This window comes from Trichoderma camerunense (assembly GCF_050948025.1).
Source record: "Trichoderma camerunense strain CBS 138272 chromosome Unknown V8C40scaffold_13, whole genome shotgun sequence".
Classification (NCBI taxonomy): Eukaryota; Fungi; Ascomycota; class Sordariomycetes; order Hypocreales; family Hypocreaceae; genus Trichoderma; species Trichoderma camerunense.
The window spans coordinates 785,597-801,315 of NW_028145357.1; the positions used below are offsets into that span (position 1 = coordinate 785,597).

A 15,719-nucleotide genomic window follows, 5' to 3' on the forward strand; every position below is an offset into this window, starting at 1 on the left:
AACTTATGGGAATTTCCTGTTAGTTATAATAGGGCTTACTTGCTATAGGTTCTGTTACTAAAATTCCGCAAGGGGCTGGATAAACGATGTAACCAGCGGATTTCCGACACGGCACAAAAGGATTCAATATCACCTTATGGACAAACAAAATGTATCATTCAATTCCTCTTGGCGCATTGCTAAGCCCAATTGAACATTCAAAGCCGAATACTTTCGGATTCAAGCGAAAGAGTGCAGCATTTTTGCCCGACGAAGACGAAGCGCGGCTGTATATATTTCCCAAAGAATTACCTTCAATTCACATATTTCGCCCGGCATGAACCATCACCTCATCTCTTTTACTTCCATTCAAAGACACAAAGCTAAAAATGGCTCGAATTCAATTTGGTATTCTCGCTTATGACTATCAAGTCGTTGACGTGGTTGGTCCAACCGACCTTCTTGGCTCCCTCGCCAAAGAATTCTTGGAAGGCTTGCAACTATTGGGTCCTGTTGATAAAGCTGTTATTGATGGGGCTCCCCAATTCGACTTTCATCATATCGGCGTTACTCGGGATCCGGTACTCCTGACTAGCTCTATGAGCATTGTGCCTACGACGACTGTTGACGAGTGCCCTGAATTGGACATTTTGTTAATGGGTGGGCCAAATCCACTCACTTTCGAGCTGCATCCCAAATTCTCCGAGTTTATCCGTCGCCATGTCGCTGCAGGAAAGTTGCTCTTTACCAATTGCACCGGCGCTTCCGTGGCTGCGGAGACCGGCGTACTTGACGGAAAGAATGCGACAGTCAACAACGTCGAATTTGAGTATGCGAAAAAGAAATTCCCCAATGTTAAATGGACGAGAGACACGAAGTGGGTTGTTGATGGCAATATCTGGACGGGATCTGGAGCTATCGCGGGTATGGACATGTTTGCACACTGGCTAAAGGAGAATTATGGCCTGGATGTTCTTGTCCAGGCAGCCATGCTCCTCGATTACGAGCCAAGGGATATTAATGGCGTACTTAACGTCATTCCAAAGAGGTACGATGCGAATGGACAGCAAATCTCCACGCATGTCTACTCTTACCATTAGACAATGTGTGTGAGACAGGGTGCATAGATATTTCCTAGGCACATGTACGGAATAAGCATACAGATAGAGTCCATATTCTCTCCACATTTTATTTACAGCTTTATGCACCATCTCAGTATGAACAAGGGCATCAAGGCACCATCTGTATTTATTGATGATCAATGCCTAAAAGCCCTCAGTGTCCCTTCCGCCACCTCCTGCTTCTGTGCCTGCTTTTGTGCAAATGTAGACAAGTGTTACGCTTATTACAGTCTCACGTCGAAGTTTAGTCTGTGCTAAGAATTCCATTCCAACCCGCATTTCGGATACAACTGCCAACACATTGGATGACAATAAGTTTATAAAAAAACAGCCGCTTGCTGTTTTATGACGCTATCTTCAGGCTTAACTAGTAGGCTTGTGGGATGACAGACTTTACAGACATGATAGGCCCATATGCATGTCTATCTAGCGCTAGCCAACGCTGGGATTTTGACTGCCGCCCGATCTGAGAGCACGAAATTAAAGTAAACTCTAAACTACCTAGTAGCCAGTTGCAGCTGGTGGCGCCTCAGTGGCCCGGCAGCATTTGCAGTTCAAAAGGTTATAAAAGGGTTTCCTTCGAAGCCCATTAACGGCACCAATTGGCTAACCATAGAACTTGCGATTCAACTACTCTACGCCATGGCTGCCCTCTTTCGTGGTACGACGTTTGGTGCAATAATTAGATGGACAACCAAGCGGAATTACCTCAAATACCCTGAGGAATTATCATCATTTCATTGTCCACACTTGTATATGAATGCTGGTCCGGCAGAGCCAGAGACAACAGAGATCACAGAATCACATGGTCTTGAGGCCGCCAATCAGTCTGAAGAGGACCTCAGGAATCATGGACGGAGTCATTCAGTTGCACCACCATCTGTAGATACCTCTACACAATCATCAGAGGGAGGCGACCTCGATGACGAAAGTCTTTCCAAAATTGTTTCTCGGCCTCAAATGTCTCGAGTCGGGACGTTAGCCAGTCTGCAAGAGGCATATACAGCAGCAACACTCCAGGAGAACGTGAGGTCACATCCTACTGCAATTCATCCAAAGAAAACAGAAACTGGAGTCACTTTGGTTGATTGGTATTCGACGGATGATCCAGAAAATCCCCAAAATTGGTCATCCAAAAAGAAGTTGTTTGTGGTTCTCCAGATATATCTTTACACTCTTGCTGTCTATATTGGATCTGCCATCATAACGCCATCTCAGCCCTTTATCGAAGCTCAATTTGGTGTTAAACCAGAAGTTGCTTCAATGGGACTTTCTCTCTATGTTCTTGGCTATGGCATCGGACCTTTAATCTTTTCACCCCTCTCCGAGATTCCAGCCATTGGACGCAATCCGCCGTATATTATTACCTTTGGTATCTTCATTGCCATTTCTGCTGGAACTGCGGTCGTCAACAATTTCCCTGCATTAATTGTCTTGCGCTTTCTACAGGGATTCTTTGGCTCTCCTTGTTTAGCGACTGGTGGAGCATCTTTTGGTGACATTTACAACCTCGTCAAGCTGCCGTACGCGCTTACTGGCTGGGCTGCGTTTGCAACTGCTGGCCCAGCTATTGGACCAATATTGTCTGGCTTTTCTGTTCCAGCCGAGAATTGGCATTGGTCATTATGGATCATTCTTTGGCTTGCTAGCCCTGTCTTTGTTCTCCTGTTTTTCTTCCTGCCAGAGACATCCACGCCAACCATTCTTCTGCGGCGCGCCCAGCGTCTCCGCAGGCTCACCGGGAAGAACGACTTGCAGTCTCAATCAGAAATTGACCAAGCCAAACTCACAGTTAATGAAGTTGTCGTACAAAGTCTCTGGAGGCCTCTGCAAATCAATTTATTCGACCCTTCCGTACTTTTCACCAGCTTATATATCGGTCTCATGTATGGAATCTTTTATTCTTTCTTCGAAGTCTTTCCATTTGTGTATGGGACAGGCCTCCCAGGCCGTGCTTCTCCAACAAACGGTTATGGGATGAACGCTGGCGAAATCGGTCTAATATTCCTATCCATCACCGTTGGTGTCTGCATCTCTATTATTTGCTACGTTGCATACCTCAGATTCGTCTTTGAGCCCGAGATTAAAACACAGGGCCTTGGTGAGCCGGAGCGGCGACTTATCCCTGGCCTTCCTGCGAGCTTTCTTGTCCCAATTGGCCTTTTTGTTTTTGGTTGGACGGGGAATTCCAGTCCGAAAATCCCCTGGATTGTTCCCACTATCGGTATTACGATATTCGTGATTGGCATATTTATCATATTTCAAGTTGTTTTCATCTATATCGCAATTAGCTATCCGATGTACAGCGCCAGTTTGTTTGCCGCAAATGATTTTGTGCGCAGCAGCATAGGATGCGGGGCCATTCATTTTTCACGCCCCTTGTTTATAAACCTTGGTGTTGGCAAAGGGGTGAGTTTGTTAGCTGGGTTGAGTTGCGGAGGTGTGATTGGAATATTTGTGCTCTATTTCTACGGAGCAACATTGAGACGAAGGAGCAGATTTGCTGCAACATGAGTGGCATCACCATCTATGGATTATTCACAGGCGAAAAATATTTTACAAGAGTTCTCCAGATTTAGAGTATTTATAATCCCTTATACTTTGCGATGCGTCGTAAATACTTTGAGTATCTTCATTGTTCCGTTCTCGCGTCTTCTCTTTCTTTTACACATCGTGGAAAATCCAGTTAAGCCCTTAGAGGACATACAGAAATGTGTTTACGCCGAATTCGCAACTCTAACTAGCTTCTTATTGGTAAATTCACCAAAGCCAATGTCCGAAAGCTCTTTTCCAAATCCAGAGTTCTTGATGCCTCCAAATGGCAAATCCGGGCTGGAGTAAGCAGGGCCGTTAATAAAAACCATGCCCGCCTCAATCTGTGCTGCTACTTTCTTCGTATGGGAAATGTCAGCTCCAATGATACTCGCACCTAAACCGTAGTCCGTGCTGTTAGCCAGTTTAATGGCTTGTTCCTCTGTGTCAACCCCATATATGGCAGCAATTGGACCAAAAGTCTCTTGTTGAGCGAGGGGATTCTCTGGGGCGATGTTTGTGAGAATCGTTGGCTCAAGATAAAACCCGGGGTGCTGACTGCGTTTTCCACCCAGTATGACATTGGCGCCGGCTGCCTTTGCCGTTTCAATCTGGGCCAATAGCCCAACAAGTCCACGTTCAGAGAAGATAGCACCAAGCGTGGTGTTGGGATCCAAAGGATCACCCGGCTTTAGTTCTGCCATAGCCTTCTTCATTCCGTCGATGACCTTCTGCTCGCGATCCCTTCCAACGACGATTATTCGTTTAGATGCAGCACATCCCTGGCCAGTGTTAAACATTCGACCAGCTACGGCTAGCTTTATCGCATCGTCAATAGGAGCGTCAGGAAGGACAATCAATGGATCTGATCCTCCCAATTCGAGAACACTTTTTTTGAGATGGCGGCCAGCATTCTCGGCGATTGCAGCGCCGGCCCGCTCGCTTCCAGTCAAAGTGACACCTCGGATGCGGAAGTCCTCTAACAAGGTATGAAGTTGCGGAACAGTGGCGAAGAGGTTTGTATACACTCCCTCTGGGACGCCGGCATCGCGGAATAATTGTGAAAAGGCCAATGAGGTCTGCGGTACTGTTGGGGCGGGCTTTGCGATTAAAACGTTCCCGGCCATTATATGTGGCGCGGCAACTCGAGTTAATTGCAGTACAGGAAAGTTCCAAGGTTCAATGGCAAGGATAACTCCCAGCGGCTCCGTCCATATCTCAGAGCCCGGATTGGAGGGAACCTTTACCGGCTGTAAGAATCTTTCTGCGTTGGTAGCAAAGTATTCCAATGTGTCGATGCAGAATTTCACCTCATACCGAGATTCGGCAATGAGTTTCCCAACTTCCAGTGTTATAAGCTGCGCAAACTCTTCACTACGCTCTTGGAGCAGTCTTGCCACACCGTTTATCAATCTTGCTCGCTCAGCAATCGGGGTTGAGCGCCAATGATTGGTAAAGCAGTCGTGTGCCACTGAGAGAGCAGAACGTACTTCTTCGTCTGTCAGTTCTGAAAATGTCTTTAGATGTTTCCCGGTTGCAGGGTTAAAACTCTGGTATTCACTTTGTGAAGCCATTCTGAATGTGAATAAAAGTGCTATGAAATATTAAGAATATCTCCAATTAGCTTCTCTTGTCATTTTCCTGTCATCAATCTCAAACGACATACCTTTAGAAAGTAAGATTCTATAGTGTAGGTGTTTTGTATCAAGTCATATCTATCTCCCCTCATCAAGTGGCATATTTATATCTGCAACGTAGGGATATGCTATTTTCACAACTACACTTAGATGCCTCCTTGGCAGACATATTTCGACCCGCCAGATGGGCCACTAGCATGAATCTTCACAAGCATATCCCGAAGCGGCTGCTATAATCATGGACATAAGAAGTGCTTTAACTCCATACTCCCGGATCCGAAGAATCTTGGATTCTGACCGAGATCATGATTGCTCCTCGGAATTATACCTTTTGTGGAAATACTCCGGCTTCCTGCAGACGTGGCTTCGGTAGTAGTGGCTTCTCTTTATTCTCGGTATAAGCAACTGATTGTAAGGAATTTTCTTTGAACGATCTACATAAATGCAACAACGTAGGTCCATTCAAGATGGAGTAGAATTGTATCAGATGGAGACTCTCGTAAAAAGGGGTCACGTCAAACTGGCTATAAAAGATCGAACGTAACCGCTATTGAACTCTGTAAAACTTATCACTTGAATAGCACTTCTGAAACCTTTCAAAATGTCTAAAGAAATTGTTCTAATTACTGGCGCTAATACGGGGATTGGTTGGGAGACTGCTAAGGCATTGCTCAAATCCGCAAAGCCCTACCACATACTTTTGGGAAGCCGGTCCATGTCCAAGGCAGCTGACGCTATTGCCAAGCTATTTGAAAATGTTCCGGCCACTCAAAACACACTGGAGGGCTTACAGATCGATATCGCTGATGACGAATCTATCCAACGAGCGGCGCACATGATTGCGAACAAATGGGGTAGGGTTGATGTCCTTGTCAATAATGCAGGTGAGAAAATTAAGTGTCTCAAAACTTGCTCACCAAATGAGCTAACCTGCGGGTGTAGGTGTTGCATTTGACGTCCTCATTGGTACTGACGCTACCAATGCCCGTTCGGTCTTCAACGACACATACAACATCAACGTCTCCGGGACAAACATGGTGACTTTTGTTCTGGCAAGCCTTTTACTAAGATCGACGTCTCCTCGCCTACTGTTTCTCACATCTGGACTATCTACAATGGGCGGATTTACACAGAGTCACATACCTGTACAAAGTGTTGAGCTCGGATGGCCTAAAAAGGATTTTGCGACTGCACAGGCTTATAGATGTAGCAAGGCGGCCATTAACATGCTGATGCTTATTTGGAATTTTACTCTGAAGCAAGACGGGGTAAAAACATGGGCAATCGCCCCTGGGCTTTTGGCAACGAGTATGGTGGGTGATCCTGAGGTTCTGAAGCAGCGTGGTGCTCAGCCGCCTTCTTTGGGAGGGGATTTCATCAAAAACGTTATTGAAGGTGAGCGAGATGCCGATGTTGGCAAGGTAATTGCTCGGGATGGAGTCATTCAACCATGGTAGCATTCTTCTCTTGGCAATTATGAATTATACGTCAACGATGGTTATATATAATGCAAAGTTGCTAGCTGATTGAAATTACGGTGACAAGACATTTGGATGCGCTGTGAAGTATGGAGAGTTGTCTGCATATATGGTGCCCTTGCTACAAAGTAATTTAGCATTTTAGCTATGCTAATTCACAAGCCCACCCTCCGCTCTTAGTCTGCTTACAATCCGCTCATGGTCCGCTCCAAGCCCGCTGGAAGCTCCGTATAAAGCCACCAAGCTACAGACTAAAACCCGAGGAGGTATCAGTCACGCATTAGAAAGAAGTTCAAATAACCAACCGATGAGAGGTAAAACGGAGTTAAATGGCCTCGGGACTCTATAACTCCGCATAGATGGCATGTCGTTAGATTATAAATGCCATTTGTAATTAGTTTCCGCTCTAGTGGGAATTTTACAAAGATTGCAATTGTATCATGTCGAATCATCGGCAGGGTTCCCTCATTTCTACTGTGATATCAGGCGTTTTACGTTACAGATTTCGCGAAGTGTCCATCGGTGCATGCATTTATATCGAAAACATTCTCTGATCTCTACTGTCCTGCAAAATGGATGGCAATTATTGTTTCACAAACGACACAAAACTTGTCATTTCCCGCTTTGACGCTAACCGGTAATCTTTCAAGTCTTGCCATCTCCCAAGTAATTGGATATTCCCCTCCCCAAACATATATTAGTAGGTAACCAACCTCTCTTGACCCCATTGGAGCGGTTACATTCTGTTACCGAACGCTGACATATAAGCCGCAGACAAAGCGATCCATGAAGCACTCTAACTGAAGAACACATTTGACTCATGTCTCGTAAGATATCTCTTTCAGTATCAGTTCAAATATCCATAAACCCTATCTAGGCAATGTATTTAGCTATAAAAGTAGCTAATTAGGTCACAAACCTATACTGATGAATATTCTATCAATTGAACGGTTCTTATACGTTACATATCCATACACTCCACCACCTCTGTTCTGTTTCTCACATTCTGGATTCGACATCACTGGGGCGGGACTAATGGTCGCAGCGCGTCAAGTAGTTCTGTGGTCCCATAACGAACTTCTTTAGCATCCGGCTCAACATCGACCAAACCACCCTTGTTCTGAGCGTCATTGGCTTTGGTGAGAAGTTCGGCGAGGCTAGGTCTCATTACACTTTCAAAAGCTCCCTTCCACTGCGAACGTGGCACGGCTTCAGCATTGATTGTCCGGCCTAGTAGCTGGCTCAAGACCGCCGCTACATCATTGGCGCTATATCGACGGGGTCCTTCAGCATGGATAATTTCCACTATTTTATCGCCAGCGGGCCGCATCAAGATGTCAGCGGCAATCACTCCAACATCTGGAGCCGAAACTGTTGGAAACATCATGTCGAGAGGGTCATGGAAGCTCGGCAGAGTGCCCGATTCTATGGCTCTCGGGATGGCACGTCCCCATCCTTGCATATGCTCTGCCGATCGTAGGAATACCTTGTGACAATCAAGCTTGCTTAACCGCTCTTCGAATGTTCTGCAAAGTGTTGGCATCCCAACATCATTGGTGATGTGAGCACCATAGTCAGAAATTGCAAGTACGCGCTTCGGCCGCGCCTCTTCAAGTGCGCTGGCAAGGCTTTCGATTCCTTTGCGCATTTCTTCCGCAGGGTCCTTGGCCTGTGGGGATGGTGGAAGGATAATTTGGACTGTATGAGCATCCCCAATCGCCTTGGCAAGAGCTTTGGAGTCCAACAGATCGGCTATAGCAATCTCGCAACCGATTTCAGTAAGCCGTCCTGCTTTCGACTCATCACGCAAAATCGCCTTGACTGGCATACCGGTGTCGCGCAATGCTAGCGACGTGGCATAGCCAACCTTTCCTGCTGCACCGACAATGGCAAACATTTCCGAAACCGTTGTTATAGCGCACAAGAAATGAGTGGAGACGCAATGTCTTATACAGAGCTTTTTATCGAAGATTTTTTTTTTTCTTTTTTTTGTGTAGAAGACAACTGGAAGCTTTGCCTGATAGGATACTGCGGAAACAAAGGAGACAATTTCTTCTGTCGAGTGCTGAATCGCAATGTTTTTTTTACAACCTGGACCTTTTCGGCTGGCTACACGACTTGGGAATCGTTTACCAGTGACGGCTTATCATTTGTTATTTATATCCTAAAGAAGTGTGGCCATCAAATACACTCTGTTGTAAGTATCGGCTTTCTGCGTATTTGTTTAAAACCGAAAGATGATTCAAGCATTGGCATTTTGGTGATTAGCGGACAAGCGGCGTCGATACGACTGATCTAAATCCGGCGGATCCCACTCACGTTGAGCTTTCTCCTCGGAGCTGCTACAGACGGTGCAACATCCAAAGATCAGCGAGTATGAGATCTCCCATCGCCTTATAAATCTTTCGCGTACTCCTCTAGTCCATATCGGGGAGTGGCTTCCATTAGCTCAATGCTCATGCCACTTTTCTTCGGTAGCAGGACTTGATGGGTTAACGGGAAAGTGACCAAGAATACACGGACGAATAACTTACCGATTATCAACGGGAACGATGCTTTTCTTTTGTCCCTCCATTAATAATTGGCAACTTGTCTGAAGCTAGCGCTTCTCGGAATTGAAGATAAGATTGGTGAGATCATAGTTGGCGATTCTTACAAAGCGCAACAACTCGTTTGAACACCATAATAAGATGTTGCCACCATTTCATCGCAAAGTTGATACTAATCTGAATGTATAGTACTGGGGTTTTATATATAATATTTTATTTATTTTCGTCACTGCATTGGCGATATCTGCAGATAAAGACAATAAAATGAGATTAAATATAGATTTGGATAATGGCTCAATTTCTCTACTTAGAATAAATAGAATCTTAATTCACAAGGTCAAACTTGAGTCTGGGCCATATTGGAGGAGGCAGTACCATGTTCATTCAGTTACTTTTTAAGACGAGGTGAGTAAAATAGTATTGTATTATAAAATGTCATTCTAAATATACGAGCGAGCGCTATGAAAGGAATTTTTGTATCTACCTATTTAGGATTTGGGGGTTGGGGGTTATGAATGAGCGATTAGACATATCCTAGCTAAGGATAAGTACGGTAAATGGAATCGGTTAGCAAGCTTTCGTGAGAGTAACGTTGAATGCCGCATTCCTGATGTGAGTTACTTCATCATTTGGCCCATTGCTGAACAGGAAATCTCCTATGCTGAGATAGTTATAGGCGGCCCGATCCAATTGAGTCCACGACTGACAGCTGCCGTCTTTGAACACCAACTTCGCGTCTTCTTCAGACTTCTCTTTTGCAGTGATGGTATCATAAACTGCTCGCCATGACGTTTGTTTTACGCCATCTTGTGTTTGACCAACAAGGTTGGTTGGGTACAATCGAGCATCCACATACGTATCTTCAGGAAGCGACCCTCCACCGATTGAAAGAGCATCGAGGCTATATAAACTGGAGTGATGAAGTACATCAAAACTTCGAACGGTGAATTGTTTGATGCTTAGAGTATTGTCGGAATTGATGCTTAGAATAAGGCTCGAGTTTGTTGTTTTATCTGTGTATGTACCAACCAGAGCTGCTGGTAAAGTAACTGCTTCGGTCTTCCCAGCCTCATCAATTGCAGGAATCAGGGCCTCGGTCACAGCACTGAAAATTTCGGCGGTCATATCTGAGCTGACTTCGGCACCAGCTGCGAAGACAACAATAGAGATGTCATAATCTGGGATCAACCCAAGCAAAGCATGGTATAGACCGAGGTCGCCGCTTTTGGTGTACAAATCGACAATTCGGCCGTCGGCCGTGATCTGGTCGGTGCGAAGAATTTCCCAGGGTGCGCCAACCGAATATCCCCAGGAAGAAGTATGACTTCGCGGCTTCATCCATTCGCGAGTACGGCGCGCGCTAAGAAAACGATTCATGAGGATACCTTCAGCAAAGGCGATTAGATCGGCAGTGGTGCTGAACATTCCACCAGCACTAAGAGTATGTCAATATCCTTGTTCTTCATACGAAACCAATGCGTAGGTACACGGAAGGGTTTGTCATTTACCTTTCAAAGACACCCAAAGTTGCATTCCACGTTGTTTCTCCAACAGGCACGAAGCCGTCCTCGGGAAAAGAATCCACGAATCCGTTGAATGAGGAACTGTTCATACCAACAACATCGAATATGTTATTTTGGATGGTGTTAATATAGGTTTCATTAATCGCAGCATCGATGACCATTCCAAGGATAGCAAAGCCGACATTGGAATACGAAGGAGTTGTGTAGGGAAGATATATGGGTTCCCGTCGCTTCAGTTCGTCGACAAGATCCTGTTTTGTGCATGGCACAGTGCCTGGTAGTCCAGAGCAATTTGGCCCTGTGCCCTCAGGAATCTCTGGTAACCCAATATCTTGCCAAATGCTCAACGGAAAGACACCCAAATCCATGGCAGCTAGTTCAGATTAATAACACAGCTCACGTACTGGAGAAAAGTCATCTTACTATCTGTGGCAAGACCGGAAAGATGCGTCATCAGGGAGTCAACAGTAATATCATCCCAAGGAATTGCCTCTACAGAGCCAGTGGCCACTGCAGTTTTTAATTCAGGAATGTACTTGAGTACAAGATCATCCATGTGAATGGAGCTGGTTTGTAGTGCTGCTAACGCCGGGAACAATTTTGACAAGCTCCCAACCCTGAAAATGGTATTCTCATTGATGGTTGTGGTGCCAATTCCTGATAGAACTGGAGGTGTGAAGTGGTAACTAAAGAGCGGTACATCTTCATGGGTCGATTTGACGACTAGCGATATGCCGCTAGAATTCAGCTGCGAACTGAATTTCGATTCAAGAATCGCCGTTAGTTTCTTGGTGGCTGATATAACTGCTTCATTGCTACCAGGAGCCTGTGCTGGTGGAAGCACGATACCAAGAGGTGGACATGTTTGTGCCGTGGCAGATGCGAGAGAAGCACCCACAGCTATAGTTACGAAACCAAGATGGAGATGTTTCATATCAAAAGATTATGGTCTGAACGACGGGGGGAATACGATGTAAGTGTAAAGAGTGGTGGTGGCGATATAATTCTAAGTCTGAAGGTGATGGCCATTACATATAGGTATATATATATATATATATATACACACTTAGCTATATATGTTAACTATACTCATTACTCCTAATTCTCAAGCAAGGGGCGTTGTCTACTGCACATCGCAGGACGCGTTGGTAGTTCGTAATTCTTTTGAAAAGGAATCAGCGCTAACTCCAATCAGCCCTACTGAGCCTCAATGACCAGTCAATTTCACTTACGCGACTACTGTGGCTGGTCCCCGGGGATATGGCTACACAGCCTGCTTGCCGACAAATAGCTGGGGAATCCTACGCTAAGCACGTGTAATGTCAAGTCTGTTGTTTTTTTAGGAAACTGGATGTCACTTTGTAACGAATTTCACAGGGGGCCTAGGTGTAAATCTACGGAGCGAACGGCAGAGATATATATTGCAGTAAAACGTTGCAGTGCTATGTTATTTGGGTGCTTTATCTCATTTTCTTGCTAAGACCTCCGTTCGATTGCCATAAACCAAAAAGACATGCCTTTCACGGAACCCTCAAATATCCGGCCATGCTTCAGTCTTTTGTGGATTTCATTTAAATCAGAGATCCCCTTTCTCAAATTGTTAACAATCCCAGTCATAATTATCCTAACGACAAGAATTCCATACCTATACTCAGCAACTGCAGAACGGGGCAAGAGTACCTGCAGGCCATGCACAGCAGGCCGAGGGACAGGTAGCAGCAGTCACCCACTGTGCACCATTGCAAACCACGATACTGCGGAAGTCGTTACTACAGTCATAGCCAGAGCCACTGCATGATTGACCAGGGCTGTGAGTTGCAAAGGTAGCAGTGGCTAGGAAGCCCAAAAGTGTGATGCTTGAAAGTTGCATAGTTAGAAGACCAATTAAGACAGCTACTTAAAAAAGTCCTGTTCAATGTAGCTAGCAATGGGAGCAGTCCAAGGAGGAAAAAAGATGAAATGCTTGTTTTCAAGAGAAGAAAAGTGAAAAGAGATTGGCAATCGCCACCTATTTATTCCATTTTTATTTATACAACATCACATTGCGGTAAACATATTTGTAGTTTGTACAAAACCCAAACAGCTGTTTTGAATCCGAGATGCAATCGTTCCATCTGATCCTTCGTGCCAAATGGAATCCACTAGCCCCTATGCAAGCCCCAAGTCGCGAATCCTTCGCGAATCCCCAGAATTAGCTACTAGGGCGATTATTCGTTAATTGGTTATCATCACGTCCAAGCACACCGGCCATGGTTACAGTTCATCTATGTTGGGAAGGACTTTTGAATTGGCTGGTTTCAACATAGTAATAAACTTACGATTGTTCATAGGATGCTGGATTCATGTAAAGAGGAAAGGTGGGATATAGTCACATTGAAAATCCTGAAATCCTACGTTTATGCACTGTGACATAAAGAAACACCGAGGATCCGTGAAACGTTAACGGTTGCTCGGGTATTAGCCATTCAACATATATAGATTTGTTTAGCCTAATAATGAGACAAGGAATTGGTTATTTAGTGCGTGAGGGGCATTGTGAAAGAAATAGACATGTTTGCATAAAATGCATCTATTCCAAGGTGACGTATTATTCCGTACTCCAATAAAGTATATCACCAGCCGAAATCATGGCCCAATGCCAAAACAACTCCTCTTTAAATACTCATATACTATTTTCGACATGCTAACACCATGTAAGCGAGCAATCGATACGCGGCAATAATGCCAATCATAATGCCTATCCATGTGCCCTCTTGGCCTGTTTTAATACTGAATTGGCGCAAAATATCGCTCCCACGAATCTTCCCGATAGAGTTCAAGTCGCTTGGATAATTGCACTGGTATTTGCCTTTGGAGATTTCGTCGCATTGATAGTCGCGGTGTCCGAATTCATTAACCATCATGCCTTGGAAGACGTAGGCTTGGTAGTCGATGTAGTGAAATACATACTTCCAGAATGGATTCAGTATGCTCATAGGTACTAAGAAACCGTTGACACACATCCAAAGTCCATTAGCAAATGCAGTTGCCGCCAATGCGACAACAAATATGTTAAATATGGAAGAGATCAGAACAACCAGAGACTCGGCTGCAACAAGATCTAGGAAAAGCCAGAGGATCCAAGTAAAGAATGCAGACCCATCTGGACGGAAATTGGATAACCAGTATGTAACAACGGAGAAGAGGAAAGAAATGGCAAATAGGAAAGGAAGACCAATAAGAAAATTAGCAACCATAAAAGAAAGGGGGCTGACCAGCCCATTGGCGCGCTCCTGTCGGAAAGTGCTGTGATCTTCGAGAAAGGCTGGGACGTAAGCGACGGCCATGAATGACATAAAGGCGCCGCCGAAGAAAATGGCATTAATTAGAGGCTGTATATATGACTGCTCTGTTTTAAAACGCAGGAAGACAGTCCCCATAAGGATAGCTAGTCCAAGATACATGGCGACGCGGATACCGTAGGCCATAACGTCTCTGTAAGACTTGATCCAGGAGCGGTGAATAAGTATCAGCGGCGTTTTCCATGACTCCGAGGGATCAATCTTGAGGTCTGAATATAACGACGTCCCTTCCATAGATTTTTGGATGGCATCGCCAAGGCTATTGCAAGCGGGAGAGGTTTTCCAAGCCTGGCATACATGATCTGTTCGACGGCGAATGTCGCCATTCTTATCGAGATCAGTGTTGATCAAATCGAGGAAGAAATCTGCCGAGTTCGTCTCTGGTGGGATTGCGTAACCAATCTTGGCGAAATATGCGGTCGCTTCTGATACAGGGCCAAAGTAGCAGGTTCGTCCGCCGGACAACAGGTACAGTTTATCGAATTGTTGAAACGTTGCGGAAGATGGTTGATGAATCGACGCTATTGTAATGAGCTATACGAGATCACTCGCCGTTAACAATGCCCATAGTTATTGATAAATCGACGCAATTCTCACATTGTTCTTGCGACCGATGGCTTTGATGTAGGTGCACACCTCGAGACTCAGCGCAGAATCCAGTCCGCTTGTTGGTTCATCTAGGAAAATGATCTTTGGATTTGTGACCAATCGACTAGCAACACCGAGACGCTTCTTTTGGCCGCCACTGAGACCCTTTTTAATGGGCGTTCCAACGACAGTATCTGCTTGAGCTCGTAGGCCAAAGGCGGCTATAAGATCATCAACGCGTTTAAAAGCATCTTTTTTGGTTATTGTACTAGCAACTCAATTTGTTAAGATGCCACCGCCGGCAATGCATCGCGATAAGAAGACTTGGGGTTCACCAACTTTGGAAGGGATAGTCGCGCCGCAAACACCATAGTCTCTTGAACTGTAAGACTACCTATCAGGGCATCCTCTTGCTCAACGTAACTAGACAAATGACGAATTTGCTGAAGAGATATATTGTGGCCATTGACCAGAATGTTTCCAGTAGTGGCCGCATTTGCAGCAGCTGCTCTGTGTGCTAGCGCATTCAATAACGTAGTCTTACCAGATCCGCTGGGGCCCATAATGGCAAGCATCTCGCCGGCATTGACAATCCCTGCTGCGTCTGAGAGAATAATCAGAGTCGCTTTTGTTTTCCGATCCTTGACAGCCACTTCTAGATTGGTCCAAGAGAAGGAGTTGATCGTGTCGTTGATAAGATGCGCATTTTCCACTTGATTCATCTCCGTGTCCGTAGCCGCAGTTGTCTTTTCTATTGTGTCATCATCTACCATCTTGCTGGTGTGTGGCAATGGCCCCGGCACAGGAGATTGAATGTCAGTTGGGTTTATCATGTTTCGATGCTCAAAGGCTGAGCCGTGCGGTAGATAGCAAACAAACAAAAGCGAACAGATTTCGTGACTGACGGCGCCCAGTGAGAGCCTATATAACAGAAGAACGAAATAAAAGAAAAAAGGCAGGAAATTGCGTAA

At 45.2% G+C, this 15,719-nt stretch overlaps 8 protein-coding genes across 8 annotated transcripts; 3 read left to right on the plus strand and 5 right to left on the minus strand.

Moving 5' to 3' along the window:
- Positions 1-282: 282 nt before the first annotated feature.
- V8C40DRAFT_250451 (DJ-1/PfpI family protein) lies at positions 283-1,194 on the plus strand. The gene has a single exon (XM_083216983.1). It carries the CDS (start codon positions 369-371, stop codon positions 1,077-1,079), a length of 711 nt encoding a protein of 236 aa, XP_083071320.1. The 5' UTR covers positions 283-368; the 3' UTR covers positions 1,080-1,194.
- A 548-nt stretch (positions 1,195-1,742) lies between these two features.
- V8C40DRAFT_280818 (MFS transporter) lies at positions 1,743-3,672 on the plus strand (the record flags this gene model as incomplete). Its single annotated transcript, XM_083221464.1, has 2 exons — positions 1,743-2,069; positions 2,124-3,672. 2 exons carry the CDS (start codon positions 1,743-1,745, stop codon positions 3,612-3,614), a joined length of 1,818 nt encoding a protein of 605 aa, XP_083071321.1. The 3' UTR covers positions 3,615-3,672.
- A 145-nt stretch (positions 3,673-3,817) lies between these two features.
- V8C40DRAFT_267852 (NAD-dependent succinate-semialdehyde dehydrogenase) lies at positions 3,818-5,206 on the minus strand (the record flags this gene model as incomplete). The annotated part of the gene is made up of 1 exon (XM_083219901.1): positions 3,818-5,206. One exon carries the CDS (start codon positions 5,204-5,206, stop codon positions 3,818-3,820), a length of 1,389 nt encoding a protein of 462 aa, XP_083071322.1.
- Positions 5,207-5,870: 664 nt separating this feature from the next.
- Positions 5,871-6,726, plus strand: V8C40DRAFT_276032 (NAD(P)-binding protein; the record flags this gene model as incomplete). The annotated part of the gene is made up of 2 exons (XM_083220784.1): positions 5,871-6,153; positions 6,212-6,726. The coding sequence occupies 2 exons, from the start codon at positions 5,871-5,873 to the stop codon at positions 6,724-6,726; spliced, it is 798 nt and encodes a 265-aa protein (XP_083071323.1).
- An 809-nt stretch (positions 6,727-7,535) lies between these two features.
- V8C40DRAFT_54784 (uncharacterized protein) lies at positions 7,536-8,772 on the minus strand. Its single transcript, XM_083223108.1, has one exon. The coding sequence runs from the start codon at positions 8,642-8,644 to the stop codon at positions 7,766-7,768; it is 879 nt and encodes a 292-aa protein (XP_083071324.1). The 5' UTR covers positions 8,645-8,772; the 3' UTR covers positions 7,536-7,765.
- Positions 8,773-9,863: 1,091 nt separating this feature from the next.
- On the minus strand, positions 9,864-11,753 carry V8C40DRAFT_280822 (beta-lactamase/transpeptidase-like protein; the record flags this gene model as incomplete). Its single annotated transcript, XM_083221465.1, has 3 exons — positions 9,864-10,731; positions 10,805-11,192; positions 11,243-11,753. 3 exons carry the CDS (start codon positions 11,751-11,753, stop codon positions 9,864-9,866), a joined length of 1,767 nt encoding a protein of 588 aa, XP_083071325.1.
- Positions 11,754-12,214: 461 nt separating this feature from the next.
- On the minus strand, positions 12,215-12,866 carry V8C40DRAFT_250457 (uncharacterized protein). Its single transcript, XM_083216984.1, has 2 exons — positions 12,465-12,866; positions 12,215-12,406 (listed from the first exon to the last, which is right to left on the minus strand). The coding sequence occupies exon 1, from the start codon at positions 12,687-12,689 to the stop codon at positions 12,471-12,473; it is 219 nt and encodes a 72-aa protein (XP_083071326.1). The 5' UTR covers positions 12,690-12,866; the 3' UTR covers positions 12,215-12,406; positions 12,465-12,470.
- A 622-nt stretch (positions 12,867-13,488) lies between these two features.
- On the minus strand, positions 13,489-15,470 carry V8C40DRAFT_276035 (P-loop containing nucleoside triphosphate hydrolase protein; the record flags this gene model as incomplete). The annotated part of the gene is made up of 3 exons (XM_083220785.1): positions 13,489-14,694; positions 14,758-15,016; positions 15,088-15,470. 3 exons carry the CDS (start codon positions 15,468-15,470, stop codon positions 13,489-13,491), a joined length of 1,848 nt encoding a protein of 615 aa, XP_083071327.1.
- Positions 15,471-15,719: the final 249 nt, after the last annotated feature.